Genomic DNA, 15,101 nt, shown 5'->3' with positions numbered 1-15,101 from the left:
ATTACAAGGATGCCTATAGTCAAAAAAAGTCAAGGAAGAGCCACAAGAATCCAGGAAAATCCCCAGTATTTGACTTTTCCATCAGGGCTATGTAGGATTCCTTCTGTGAACCATAGAAATAATAAATGCTGAGCCCATTGGAACATAATCTCAATCAGCAAGATACCACTGCTTTCCAGATTTCCTCACAGCCCATTCGAAGTCCATGCCAAAACTAGCCGTGGATTTCTTCCTTTTAATCTGCCTTAGTCAATTATTGTCATTGCTCTGACTCTCCACTTTTGATCTGAACCAGTCAGAGGAGGCTGGGTATCTGCAGGACTTAGTCTAAGACCACAAACAACTCTAATCCGTGAGAAAAGACAGAAATAAGACAAAAAAGAAGGGGAACCCCTAACGTTTTTCTGGCAAACCATTCATCCTTTCGATTGCTGACTGGTCACAGAGTGGGATGAGGAATATGAAGGATTTGGAAGACTTCTCCAGGTGATTGTCAAAGGAGATCTGTCTGAGGGGAGGTAAAAACAGGAGGGTGACCGGGCATCCCAGTGAACCATAGGATGGTCTTGCTTCTCCCCTGGCTCTTCATTATTCTATGGTAAGAAGATTTTTCTTATTATTTCCCTTTTATCTTAGAGGGAAAGGAGAGCATATAGCCATTGGGTGAATTTTATATTGCATAGTGAAAAGCAAAACAAAATGAAACAAAACAAAACAAAAAAGAGGGATAGTGTGGCTGGTGTCTATTATAGGATAAACTAGCATTCATGAAACAAAGTATTTTCTCTGAGGCCAGGTGTGAGAATTTTTAACTCTCCACCTTCAGGCTAGAAAATGCCCAAGCTCAACTTGAAGATGAAGGCAACTTCTACTCTGAAAATGTCAGTCGGATTCTTGACAACTTGCTGGAAGGCTATGACAACCGTCTACGGCCAGGATTTGGGGGTAAGTAAAATACTGCATTTCTATTAGACCAAATGCTTGAACTTTCCTTCCTCTTTTATAACCATTCTCGGACCCAGAGGAGTCAGAAAGAAGGTCCCTTACCAGCTGGTAAAGGCGAGGGGTAGTAAGGCTTCATGTGTGTATTGCCATCTCTTCCTCACTCCTTCCTCAATCACTGACCATATGTAAGTTATCTTAACTCTATAAGCCTTACTGACCTAAATGAAGGAGTGTGTGTGTGTGTGTGTGTGTGTGTGTGTGTGTGTTTTCGTGGACATACTTGACTCACAGGCTTGTGTGAATATAGAAAGGGCTTTTCCATATGTGCCAATTTTCTTACTGTTTGTCCTTTGAAAGCTATCAGTACCAATGTCTTATTACCATTAGTCATGGTAGTAATACTTAGTATTAAAGCACACCAATCTTGTCATTTTCCATCCCTTGAAAGTCCCCTGGTGTGAATAGAATGAATGTAAAATAGAGTAATTGGATGACTTTTCACAGTTGGAAAGCTAAAGGTCATCCACTAGAAGTGGGTGGAAACAGGCAGAGCTTTGATTTTCAGGTATGTGAAAAGGTTTTATGGACTCATCGTGTTCTCTTAACAGTGCACAGATTAACAGCCCTGACCTTCTTGGATTATTTCAGGTGCTGTAACAGAAGTCAAAACAGACATCTATGTGACCAGCTTTGGACCTGTGTCAGATGTGGAGATGGTGAGTACACCGGATACTTTTATTTAGGAAAGAGAGCTGTTCTAGGTCTAATGGTTACAGGCATTACTGTCCATCTCTGCACATAACATGAATACTTCTAGAAATGCGTGTGCATTAAAGCAGGATACTGGCTCTACTTGGATACTTGAAGTTGAGTTTGTTTTTAATATTACAGGCTCTCTTCCATTCACATGTCATGCAATGACTAGCAAAAAGTTCTTTTAAAGTTTCTTGCCATGTAGAATATACTGATGAGCGTGATGCTGATATACGCCTATTATTTGTTATGTATCATCATGAGAGCATCTCATCCAAACAGTGAAGAAGTCACTTGGATAGGTTCATGCCTTCCACCTTGTTCATTGCGGATGCATCAGTGGGTGTTCTAGAGACTCTGTTCCAGGTACAGATGGCTGTAGATTCGTAAGAGGGTATTTATGGAAAGTGGCAATGAAAGCCTGAAGCCGTCTTTCTGAACAAAGTGTATCATGATATTCTTTTCCCGGTTTCCAGGTAGTATTTTTCTCCCAAGACAAACACCAAGACAGAAACTGTCATAAATGTCTTTTTAAAAGTATGCCATTAGCTTTTCTGGGGAAATTGTAATTCTGTATAAATAAGACAATTTCTGGTAATTTACTTTCCTACTTTAGATTTGACATGAAAGAAATGAAAAAATAAAGAAAAGAGGGATAAAAAATAAAGTAAATGGGAGCCAAAAAGATAAGAAAAGGGAAAGATAGGGAAAAGGGGGGATGGAGATTGACAGAAGGGAGGAAAGAAGGAAGATACAGAAGAGGGGTAGAAAGTGAGGAAGAGGCTCCATTGAGAAATAAAAATCTTGAGACATAAAGGAAGAGTCACTACACTCAGGATACTTGTTATTTTAGTATCATTTTTTGTTTCAAATTTTTCTTTATTTCAAGAATAAACAAGTATGACACTTGGTATCGCAGTGGTATTTATGTCGTATGTGCCTCTCCGATTATTTTGTGAAATAGAATCATTACAATGGATTATTGATGATTGTATAAATATATTCTGTATTGAAATATGCTTTTAAAAATTAATCACTATTTATATAAATAAGTATCATAGAGTAGGCAAAAAATTAATGCAATGCTTCAATATAGTAGCAAGGTATTTGTCATTGACTTCTGTGATGGCCTTATAATTACATTTTAAAAATTAACATTGTCCTGTAAAGCCTTGGTTTAAAAATCAAAGCTGAGGTATTTATATTAAATATTTAAATTTCTTTTAAAAATAATTATGGTAATGTTTTCTTGTAAGTTCTCTAATAACATCATAAATCCATAGTATGGAGCATTATTCTGCGAATCAATGAAGGTTCATATTATTTGGATCTCACTGTGTGGAAGTGTTGTCCTCTGCTCCCATCATGAAGGTGAGTGACATGTGAGAAGGAATGGCAAGACTAGCTGCAGGTTGGATGTCAAGCAGGAAGCTTGAAGTATAAACATTCCCATGCGGTTTTCTTTCAAATTAAGGATGACAGCAATGGAAAGCCCACAGCTGCAAAGTTGCCTGACTGGAGAGCCATGGAGGAACAATGTTAAGCAGAGTTGAGCAGGAGAAAGATTAGGCCCAATAACATATCTAAGTTTTATAGTATTACAAACCTTGTGAGTTTGAGAAAAGCAAGGAATGATCCGAGTCACTATTTATGATTAAAAATCATTTACTCATTATGATAAAATAGCACCAATTCTAAGATCATTATTTATTACCAAACTAGTCAACTTCATTAAGAAGTTATTGGTGTGGAATATGCTGTCTTGATTAAATTTGGAATTAGGTATAACTCATAAATGAACTGTTTCACAAAATATTTCCCCTTCTGTGTGAATATTTGATTTTTCTCTTAGGAGTATACAATGGATGTTTTCTTCCGCCAGACTTGGACTGATGAGAGACTGAAATTTAAAGGCCCTGCTGAGATTCTGAGCTTAAATAACTTGATGGTCAGTAAGATCTGGACTCCTGACACTTTTTTCCGGAATGGGAAAAAGTCAATTGCTCACAACATGACCACCCCCAACAAGCTCTTCCGATTAATGCAGAATGGAACAATCCTCTATACCATGAGGTGAGTTGTTCTTTCTATCTCCGCTATTCAGAGGCTGGGTCCATCATGATAAACAGAATGTTCGCTGTCTGCAGGCTCACCATCAACGCTGATTGCCCCATGAGATTGGTTAACTTCCCTATGGATGGACACGCTTGTCCACTCAAGTTTGGGAGCTGTAAGTTACACATTTCTTAAAGTTAAATAAGACATTAGATATATGTACTTACTTGATTCCAGCTGCAGACTTGGAAAATGAAAGAAAATATTACTAGGAAACTTTCACTGTAAGCTCAGAAATAGCTTTTTCCCAATTATTGGAAGTTTCAGTTAACGAGATTTTTTTTTAAAGCAACAAAGGTTATGTTTCTTTTACAATAGACAAGTCGGGTAATACTTGTTTTGAAGGAACGAAAGCTAATGAGTTATGTCCACTGCTTTGTGTCATTTGCTTCAAAACTACAGATGCTTATCCTAAAACTGAAATCATATATACATGGAAAAAAGGACCACTTTACTCAGTAGAAGTCCCAGAAGAATCTTCTAGCCTCCTCCAGTATGATTTGATTGGGCAAACAGTTTCTAGTGAGACAATTAAATCTAACACTGGTAAGAATATTTTTTTAAAAAAACATGTTAATGTAACTCTAATACTCAATTTTCAAAACATCTAGTATTTTATTTTATGAATATTAGATGTCATTGGCTAAATTTACTATTGTGAAGTCATAGCTTTAAAAAACTTGGTAAATAAAAACATTTCTGCAATCTTGGGATGAATTATTCTATAACTGTATGATATAAGGTGCCATCAAAACCAACTAACTGGTATGTGTCTTTACATCCAATTGTGTAATGTCCTTATATATTTTTATACCATGTCTTTGCTTGTTTTCTTCCAGACTATGCCAATTTAAAATTTGCAAGTTTTATATTCACTGGCTTCATTTTCTTACTGTCAACAGTAACTCTCCTAATAAGCATGTCTTCCAACAGGTGAATATGTAATCATGACAGTCTATTTCCACTTACAAAGGAAGATGGGCTATTTCATGATCCAGATATACACTCCGTGCATCATGACAGTCATTCTTTCTCAAGTGTCTTTCTGGATTAATAAGGAGTCAGTCCCAGCAAGAACTGTCTTTGGTATGCCTCACACTTTGTGTCTTATTTCCATTCAGTTTTCCCTTCTTAATGCCTAATGATTTTGCTGTGAATACTGACAACTGTGAGTTCTCTCAATACACAGAAAAAAAGAAAAAAAAGACACAGAGTCATATGTCACATAAAATGATTCTCATCTTTTTGCAAGTTGTATGGTGAATCTAAAAAAAAAATTCCCTGCAAGAATTATTGCTCTTTTCTATGACATAAGTGTCTTAGTTAGCAGTGCTAACATAATGGACAAACCAGACATACCCATCCAGAAAAAACATGTTTAATATAGTGAATCCACTCATGTGAACTATATCTTACTTTCATTAGGTTGAATAAAATGAAGTTGGCATTTGAAGATCCCAAAATAGATAAATATTGACAAATTTCCTATAATTCCGGCAAATGTTTACTTCCATTTGTGAAGAATAAAAATCACTACTTGGTGGAGAAAAATAATAAGAACAAGAGTGGAGACTGAATATTATGAGAAGCAAATCCACTTTTTCCCACATTTTTCATTTATATAAATTTAATAGCATATATGAAAGATTGGGTATATATGATTTATTATGATTAATTCTTCAAGACTTATGATTTATTATTTATGATTATTATTTATTATGAGTATTACTGGATCTGCTTGTCAAATTACCAGAATAAAAGTCCTCATATCATATCATATCATATCATATCATATCATATCATATCATATCATCAGCATTGCATATCTACAAATTACAGAAATTCCCTGTCACAATTCAGGCAGAAAACCTCCCAGCATTAAGGTGACGGAATTCTTTTCTGCATGGGTAAATACTTTATCTTTAAAAAATTCTTTACTTTAATTGAGTGACAAAATTTCATATTAGCTTCCAATTCCTGGTTTGCAATGAAAGATGATCTTGGCTTCTGAAAACAAAGATGGAGGATTTTGAAAGTTCAAATCACAGTAATTTATTATATTTTCTCAAACATGAAACTAGAACTCTTCGTGATTAGCATTTTATTATAGTTAATTTAGTTCAACAAATATACTTATGGGAATTTTATTTTCTAAGTTAGAGCATTAGGGTGGGAGATGTCCAGATAGTAACATCTGTGATAATGCAAGTAAAATCACAAGGCGGAGGCCAAGTGGTCCCTTACTAACCTGTTCTTGCATCCCTGTACAGGATTCCTGATGCTAAACACTGTTTCTCCATCTTTTTTATTTCAGGAATCACCACTGTTTTAACCATGACCACCTTAAGCATCAGTGCTCGGCACTCTCTACCCAAAGTGTCCTATGCAACCGCCATGGATTGGTTCATAGCTGTATGCTTTGCTTTTGTCTTTTCTGCTCTCATTGAATTCGCAGCTGTCAACTACTTCACCAATCTCCAGTCACAGAAGGCTGAAAGGCAGGCACAAACTGCAGCCACGCCCCCTGTGGCAAAGTCAAAAGCGTCTGAATCCCTGCAAGCAGAGATTGTTGTGGTAATTGTTTTGTCTTCTACTGTTAGCCAGCAGATAGAGAAAGCAAGACCAGCCAGTGGTAACACACGCATAAGCATTCCCAAACAGTATTTGTCGAACCTAAATTATATAACTAGAGTTTCCAGGAGAAGGTTGCTTCTCACTTCACAGGCTGAAGCTAGGGAAAAGCCTTCATTTAATCTTTGCTCTAAAGTTTTGCTATTCTTTTCATCACCTTTACTTGACCTGGCAGACTCTAGGCTCTCAAAGGAGACTAGAAAATTCTGTTTAGCCATTGGAAGTTTCCTTTGAACAGGTTTCCTTACAGTAACTAGGGAGAATAAAGTTTGTTTTTGTTTTGGTTTTGTTTGTTTGTTTGTTTGTTTGTTTTAAGTCCTAATGAGGCTTCAGGGGCTGAAGAAAAGGAAACAACTCCTGTGGCATGGGTGGCTTCTTTATTTCATAAGGAGAGGAGTGAGTGGAGCATAGAGGTTCTAGAAATGAAGGAAAGAAAAGAAATGTAGGAAGGGAATAAAATAGGAGGAGGAAGCCGTTTATCGATCCATTCTAAACAAACAGGAATATCCAATCTTAGAGGTCAGAGAGGAGTAGGCGTTCTTAAATGTCACAGTGTCTGCCAGAAATATGACCGGGTAGAAAAATCAGGAATTGATTCTAGAATTTCTGTTGTCTACATTACAAGCTAGTACTATTCTCTCCTCATCAAAATCTGAAGGAAATAAATGTACCCGAGCTTGTACTGCAGGATAAAACACATCTTAGAATGAAGATGACGTCATTCCCCAAGTATCCCTTTGATCTACTGATATTTTCTGTTTATAAGTATATACAGAGAGAATACATGCATATATATATATATATATATATATATATATATATATATATATAATGAAAGGGTTTATAACAGAACTATGCTCTAGGCTAAGTTTGACATTCTTGAAAATTATTTGTTTTTCAGGCAAGTTCGATTTCAAATATTTTTTAAAATATCTTTAATACTTTTGGAAAAAGTGAATTATATTGTAAACTATCTATATGCATACACATATGATCTATATTGTGCAAAATTTATAATTGAACTTAACATATTTCTTCAAAGAATTATGTACAAGAATTCAAAGTGGTTTGCAAAGGGTTACTGAAAAGAAAGTAGGTGGCATAATACACCGTGTGGAGCTTAAATCTATTCTTCTCAGATAAAGTGAAACAGAGGTTAGACATTTCCCTGATTCATTCCCACCTCATGAAGATTTTGTTTAGTTTTGTTTTATTTTTCCAAAAGAGATGATTAAGTCTAAGTTTGAGAATGAGAGCAGAACAGAAAGATAATTCAACAGAAATAGGATAAATTAAAAGCACCTAAAATGATTTTGAATAAACTCACCAATTTAATGTTGCAGTATAATAAAAATAAATATTTTCTTTATTTTTATTTTATTTTATTTTATTACAATTCATAGTACCAGGAGCATTTGGAGAATACCTAGAGTTATCAGTAACTCTGTCTATTAAAGATATAGTTTATAAAAAGATAGGAAGGAAGATCCTAAGTATTCCTATGTAAACTGTCTCCTGTGTTGCTAAAACAGCAACAAGATGAGCAAGTCCTGAGAAATCTGCATTAAAAAATCTTGTCAGAGCACTTTCTGTTGCAGATTCCATTTGTCTTTATGAAAAATTCTATTTTCCTATACTTCTCTGCTTAAAGTATTTGAAAACAATGAATAGGGTATTTTTATTTGTTCCTGAAAGACTAAAGTATAAAAAATTAAAACCAAAACTAACCAAACCCAAATATACAAACCTTAAAGGAATCAAAATAAATACACGTGATTATGTAGGACATTTATATTTTATTTGTTCACAGCAAAACCTAGTAAGTGGCTTTATAGACTAGAGAAGCCTAAATACAAATTGTACATTGGCTATTTGCATTATACAATGCTATATTATGATTGCAAGGTCATTTTTTCCCCAAATACCATGACATTTAAAAATGCCTATTCAGTTCTAATCAAAACATTATTTTGAAAAGTTCGCCATTGAAACCACACATTACTGTGGTGAAGGTGAAGTACATTAATTTGCTAGTTTCCTGTTACTTTAAAGGTCTAAGCCCTCTTTGCTGGGTCCCCCGGTGTGAATGCTCTCTACACCCACCACTGGGTTCTCTTCACTAGTACTTCTCCTAATATAGTATGTGTTCCTTCCAAGTGCGACAGCATTGTGAACCTGCACATAAAATTGCCTACAAAATTGACCAAAACTTCATTAGCCAGAAGAGACAGTGACTATATCCTAATTGTCTCCTTATTCACCGTGTGCTCCTTTTTACAACTGACATCCATTTGTGGAGAGGTTATGGTAAATTATTCAGACCTTATGTATATGTAAAGTTTCTTATGCAGAAAGAGTATGGAGTATCACCATATGATCTTACACCTCATGGAGCGGCTTGTGTTGCAAGAAGAGTAATGCCAAAGAAGGAAGTAAGTCCAGGCTTGACTGTGATAAAGGCTTTGGCTACAGAAAAGGAGTAGTGTGAAAATATTCATGTGATCGTGTCTAACCCACTTTGAAGGAGTGTGCATTTCTAGAAGAATGATTTCAGAGCTGAAAAGAGAAAGATAAGCTTGGCTTGTATAGAAGCCCAAAGCTAATTGCTAGAAACTCAGGTATAGAGACAGAAACGAAGCTGTTCTTTTTGTTGGTTCCTCTTCAGTATGTATGCCATATCCTGAACATGCTATAGTTGACTATGCACAGAGATGTGAAGGATAGGATGCTAAAAGTTACCTCTTCTTTTCCAAATTTGGCTAAGATTTCTTTCAACCCCATTAGTACTCCCTAAAAATAAGACTGTGAAAATCTCTAAGAAACACAAAGCTCTGGGTGTCTCTTTCCATGTTTGTTCCATCCTAGATATCCTAGGAAAACAGGAATAAATTAGGTGATATGTGCTTGTTAGACAGATGTTTGCTCCACATAGTCTATTTAATCTTCGTCCAGTTCTCTCAAATCCCAGTCTGGATTCCTTAGCAGCACTGATGTATCAGAAAGATGCCAATAAGTCATTTTTTGGAGGCCATTTTGTAATCCACTATGGTCTCAATAACTCTTGCTACAACACAAACTGTTTATAAAAATAGTGCACCTCTAATTTTTCCATAATATTAACATCATGTTTTTGAACACTGTTTACAAATACTGTTTTTTTTTTTTTTTGGTTTACTTTATTTGCTTTTAATTTGGTCTTCTTTTGGTGCATACAATGAGTGGTTCTATAAATAATTGCTGTGTGTGTTGTGTCGTGAGACTTGATTAGAATAGCTGCGTTAAGAGTTTATATATTTAGGCCCTTGAGAGATGGCTCGTTATTTAAGAGTACTAGCTGCTCTTACTGAGGGTCTGGGTTCAGTTCCCTGCACTAACATGATGGTTGGTATCCATCTGCAACTCTAGGTCCAGAGTATTTAATGTTCTCTTCGGCTTCCTCAGTCACAAGGCATAGAGTGCACATGGTGTACATGGCACACATACATACATGCAGGCAGAACACTTCTAGAAATAAAATAATAATAAATAACAAAAAATATTTCATAGAGATGATATATTTTGGCCACTTTATTTAAAATACTAGGCAAATATCAAGAATGTCTTTAATGCCTTATCCCTACATCAAATAATTATCATGTTGTCTACTTTAACTCAAAGTACCTTTGCAATATAATGTTACTTAAAACAAAGAGGTGCGCTAAAAATACCCAGAGCAGGATGGCACTCAGCAGCAGGGGAGCTCAGGAAAATTTCAAAACCACAGGTGTTCCACTCAAAACACTGACAGCCCCAAGCTGAGCCCTCATCTGGACTCTGACAAAAGCCTATTTTACCATCAACCTAAGCTGTGGGCTTACAATAGAGCAGGTGGGGTCTGATACAAACCTGTAGCTTAAAGGGTTTGCAAAATTGGCTTTCTTTCCACTGCAGAAATGTAATGTTTTTATTCTAAATTGGCACCTAGTATCCTCTGGCTGCCAATTCTTAACTATCTGGTAGCTGTTGATCCAATGTACAGCATTAAATACAGAACTCCTGCCTTTTCTTTATATTCTTACATTTGTTTGTGTTGGAACCCCTACCCAACTGGTTATCCTTTACCTCTTGTCCAGATACTGCAGGGCAGGGAAACCAACTGGATTTTAAACACAGCTATTCTCTCAGTGGGCATTGGACAATGTCTGCATGTTGTCATAAACTGGAATGAGGGTGCTATTGGTACCTTGTAAAGGAAAGTCTTCAACATTGACCAAGATTATAGAGGACAGTTTTAATCCAGAAAAAAAAAAACATCCAATCTACAATGTTAATACTTTAAAGCCTAAGAAACTCTTGGTAGTGCTGTTGGGATGCACAGGCTAATAACTGCTAATGACAGGGTCTCCAGCACCTGATTTGAATCCAACCCTCATACATACAGGCCTAAGTAAGGTTCCTTACTCCATTTCAATTTTTCATATCTAAAATGAGGATGATATGACATCAAAGATGTTTTCAATGTGTAAGTAAAATTATTCATGTAAATTTCCTCATAGTACTTGTCAACTCCTGGAAAAAATATTTACATTTTCATTCATCTGTTAACTAAGCATAAGGTTTTGAAAATATACTCTGTTCCATGCACTAAAGAAGAAAATACCAACATCTTATAAGCTTATTATGTATTTTTTTATAATCATTTTCTCAATCTCAATAAATGAGCCAGATTTTACCTTTCTGTCTGAAATAGAAAGAAAAGTTTCAGTCAGGTCATATATGATGCTCACAGTGATGAGTCCAAAACGAAGAGTCTCTGAGGGTTTGTTCTTCCTCTCTTATAATGGTTGTAGATATTTTGCTAGAGAAAAGGACTTTAGTGCTCTGTGTGTATGGAAGGAGGGTGGCTCTTATTTTGTAGAATGGAACAGTGACATTTTGTGGTTTCAGGTAGATAATAATTTAACATTTTAATGGGTCAAATAAAATTAATGAAATTAGAGTCTGAGAAATGTGATTGAAAACACTCAGGAAATAGTGCCAATTTCATCTTTTAAGACACTAGTGTATGGTATGTTAAGACCATATTGTCACTCTGGTACAAGTAAACCATAGCCTAGTGACCACAGGATTTAATCCTTAGCTATCACCTAGTTTTAATAGATAATGTCACTCTTTCCATGGCCAGAATCAGACAAGTAGGTCCTTACCTATTTCAGGTTTTTCTCCGTCAAGACCTTATTTACTTCTGTAAAATGAGTTATTTACTTCTGTAAAAATGCCAACCATAGTAGCAAGCCAACAAATAAAGCAACCTTCATATGAAATTCACCATGATTATATAAAAATCAGTCTCATTTGTTACCTGTAGGTAGAAAGAGATATTTGCCATGATTTCTAAAAACACAGTGGGCTGGAATTTTTTAAGATGACAGTTGTTACTTAGAGATCCAGTAATTTCCATGGTACATTAAACAAGGATGTCCAGGATAAAAAGAAAAAAAAATCAACACAAAATAAATAAAAGGATTCTTGAGTTTCTGCAGCCGAAATGTCACCACACTAGCAGGCCACTGTGATCCTGTGGCTCAGCCAGCACAGGAGAGGTGGCTGTTTCATCCTGTGCTGCAGGGTGGCTGGCTTTAGCTACAGGAGTCTGCTCACATGAGGAACACAGCATACCATGCTGCAAAGTAGTGATTTTGTTGCCAGAGAAGAAACAAGGCCATTTTACCAAATCAAAGGGCAATATGCAGCAAGTGTTTGAAGGTAAGGAGCCAGTAAAACAACGTTGCCCCAAGGAACATGATTGCTATAATATGTAGACAAAAAAACAACAGGAGACAATGGAAAGGTACCTTGACTCCAACAGCCTGGAAGGATTCTAGATTAGATGAAATCAAAGTCTCTGGACTAGGCTCACTAGTTTAGAGCAGAGATAAAAATGTATTGGAATTGAACAGACATTGAGTGGAGCCATAAAATTTGCTAGAAGTGTAATCATAACCAACATGTTCCCCTTCCTTTGACCTCTACTTTCACAAATGTTAATTAATGTACTTAATATGCCTTTCAAAAGTGGAATGTCCTATAATTTCAGTAGAAATTAAACCCAGTGATAATTAAACTCAGAGCAGCTTTCAGGTTAGTAGTTGAATGATGAATTATTTGGGATGATTTCAGAGAGAAGCCAGTGGAGTTCCTTGGTAAGATGAAGACTCTCTGTATCCAAATACTAGGTTTAAAGGCAAATGGATTTCAAAACACAAACATTCTCCCACTTCATTTGAAGAGAGCGTTGGTCCCTGGCCTTTTATATACATTGATCTGATGGATATTGGCTAATTCTTCTCCTAAGCATCTGCTGGTTCAAACTCCTAAGTGTGAGAATATGAAGACGTAGGGTTTGCTATCAGTGATCAGAACTAGGATTTCTTTGTCATAAGTAAGTGTCCACATATTTTAAAACCCAAATGTATCACACACACACACACACACACACACACACACACACACACACACACATGTATTGAGGCAGAGACAGAGACCAAGAGAAATGGAGAGACAGAGATAGAAAGACTGAAATAGAAACAGAGACAGAGGCCTGAGACACTGAAAACGAGAGACATACTTGACCAAGTACATTTACTAGCTTAGAGGATTAAGTATAATTTTGTAACCTGAATCAATTTTACCTAAGAGTACAATTTTCTATCTAATTGCTCAAATATACTTAATTTTTGGCATCTATTGTTGATAGACTCAATGTCAGATTGAAGCAAACTACTGGTTTTTGAAGTAAGGCTGCAGGTACAGAGTTCAGTGGTAGAATACTTGCCTGGAACACATGAGATCTTGCTTATAATTCCCAGACAGCGCCCCCCCAAAAAAGAAGAAGAAGAAGAAGAAGAAGAAGAAGAAGAAGAAGAAGAAGAAGAAGAAGAAGAAGAAGAAGAAGAAGAAGAAAGAAAGAAGAAGAAGAAGAAGAAGAAGAAGAAGAAGAAGAAGAAGAAGAAGAAGAAGAAGAAGAAGAAGAAGAAGAAGAAGAAGAAGAAGAAGAAGAAGAAGGGGGGGGGGAGTGCTGCCATCTTCAGTGTTTACCTGAGGGCAGGATGAGTTGCTCACTGGTAGAGACATATTTAACATGTGCAAAGCCAGGCACTTAAACTCTAGCACCACAAACACATACACAAAGTTAAAGCTTTGCTGTAACTTTTAGGAAAATGACAATATAACATACTATTGTGAATTTGTTGATGATTTGCCATACAGAGTTAATACATATGTGTCAGTGGAAAGTCATGCCTCTGGAGACAAAGACAGGGCATCTTTTTTAGTTTGCTATGTTGATGATTGTTACTTCTCTTTCTTAGCATTCTGACTCCAAGTACCATCTGAAGAAGAGAATCAGCTCTCTGACTTTGCCCATCGTTCCATCTTCTGAGGCCAGCAAAGCCCTCAGTAGAACGCCCATCTTAAAATCGACGCCTGTCTCTCCCCCATTGCTCTTACCAGCCACTGGGGGCACCAGCAAAATAGATCAGTATTCTCGAATTCTCTTCCCAGTAGCTTTTGCAGGATTCAACCTTGTGTACTGGATAGTTTACCTTTCCAAAGATACAATGGAAGTGAGCAGTACTGTTGAGTAGTTTGTAACCAGAAAAATCTGGATACTGTAGTTTGTCATTTTCCATTTTCCTCACTGACAGAACACAAATTATTGAGGTTAGTAGACATAGTCTCATTTCAGATACGACTTGAAAATTGAATGTCTGCATTTCATAATATGGAATAGGTATGTATGGGCTAAAAACAATAGTGGTACTCTTCAAAATTAAATTTAAAATAAAATTTAGAAGGCTACTGAAAATACAAATTTTCTGTAAATAATATTAATAATAGTAATAATAATAATAATGTGAATAAGGTAGATTCAAAATGAGTTTGCCAACCTTTGTCTTCATATTCAATATCTTAATTGTCACTGTGAATAATATTTTCCACATAGCAGATAAATTCAGACATACTGACCCTTCTAAAGCTTGCCTTAAATTTATTTATTTTGTCTTAATTTCTACTCTAAATATTTATTGGTATGTTTATACAGCATGCTGGTGGCCTTTACAATTTTACAAGAACTTTCAGTGGCATTGGACTGCTTATATTTAGTTTAGACATTTCTTTTTAACCTTGCTGTGTTCTTTTACCTCAATAAAATGTGGCATTATATAAAAATAAATAATACATAGTTTATAAATTATGTATGCATATGTACATAGCTTTAGTTATGCTGCAATACTGTTGCTATTTCCCACTAAATTCACATTTAAAAAGAAGATGCTTGCTAACACCAGGAGGTTCTAGCAAGGTCACTTGGTGGACTATACTATGACTGTATATTCTGATTATGGCTACCATCATATGCTACACTTTCCTAAATATAATGCTAAATAAAACCACAACAGGCCTGCATCTCTGGTTTTGATTCATTAACATGGGAGGATAAGTTTTCTTGGGTACCAAGACATGAACTGGCTTCCTCTTCCCCAGTGTCACTAACAGCCTTTCTGAGACACAGAAGGTGAGACAGCCCAGCACAGTCAGAGGCTGAGAAGATTTGAATCACAGTCAAATAATTGCTGCTTCCTTTTGCTTCTCTAATATCAACACTGAAATCTGGC

General features: G+C 36.0%; 1 protein-coding gene across 5 annotated transcripts; it reads left to right on the top strand.

Annotated features, from left to right (window-relative positions):
• The first annotated feature begins 256 nt into the window (after positions 1-256).
• On the top strand, positions 257-14,892 carry Gabra6 (gamma-aminobutyric acid (GABA) A receptor, subunit alpha 6). Of its 5 annotated transcripts, none has more exons than NM_001359049.1 (9): positions 257-486; positions 827-945; positions 1,594-1,661; positions 3,551-3,771; positions 3,846-3,928; positions 4,216-4,359; positions 4,747-4,899; positions 6,128-6,387; positions 13,794-14,892. In NM_001359049.1, exons 1-9 carry the CDS (start codon positions 452-454, stop codon positions 14,067-14,069), a joined length of 1,359 nt encoding a protein of 452 aa, NP_001345978.1. In that variant the 5' UTR covers positions 257-451; the 3' UTR covers positions 14,070-14,892. The 5 variants fall into 5 exon arrangements, with proteins under 5 accessions (NP_001345978.1, NP_032094.2, NP_001093111.1 ...); NM_008068.3 differs by having other exon boundaries at positions 257-598; positions 3,581-3,771; NM_001099641.2 differs by having other exon boundaries at positions 257-598.
• Positions 14,893-15,101: the final 209 nt, after the last annotated feature.

This window comes from Mus musculus, chromosome 11, assembly GCF_000001635.26.
Source record: "Mus musculus strain C57BL/6J chromosome 11, GRCm38.p6 C57BL/6J".
NCBI lineage: Eukaryota > Metazoa > Chordata > Mammalia > Rodentia > Muridae > Mus > Mus musculus.
The sequence above is the reverse complement of the archived record's forward strand: the minus strand, read 5'-3'. Positions and strand labels throughout refer to the sequence as shown.

What these genes read in the sequence shown, in the direction of transcription:
- Gabra6 (NM_001099641.2), top strand. Translation starts at nt 561, where the DNA reads ATGGTCTTGCTTCTCCCCTGGCTCTTCATTATTCTATG. An exon ending in CTGTGTCAGATGTGGAGATG is followed by an intron (nt 1,662 to 3,550) that starts GTGAGTACACCG and finishes TTTTTCTCTTAG; the next exon opens with GAGTATACAATGGATGTTTT. An exon ending in ACAATCCTCTATACCATGAG is followed by an intron (nt 3,772 to 3,845) that starts GTGAGTTGTTCT and finishes CGCTGTCTGCAG; the next exon opens with GCTCACCATCAACGCTGATT.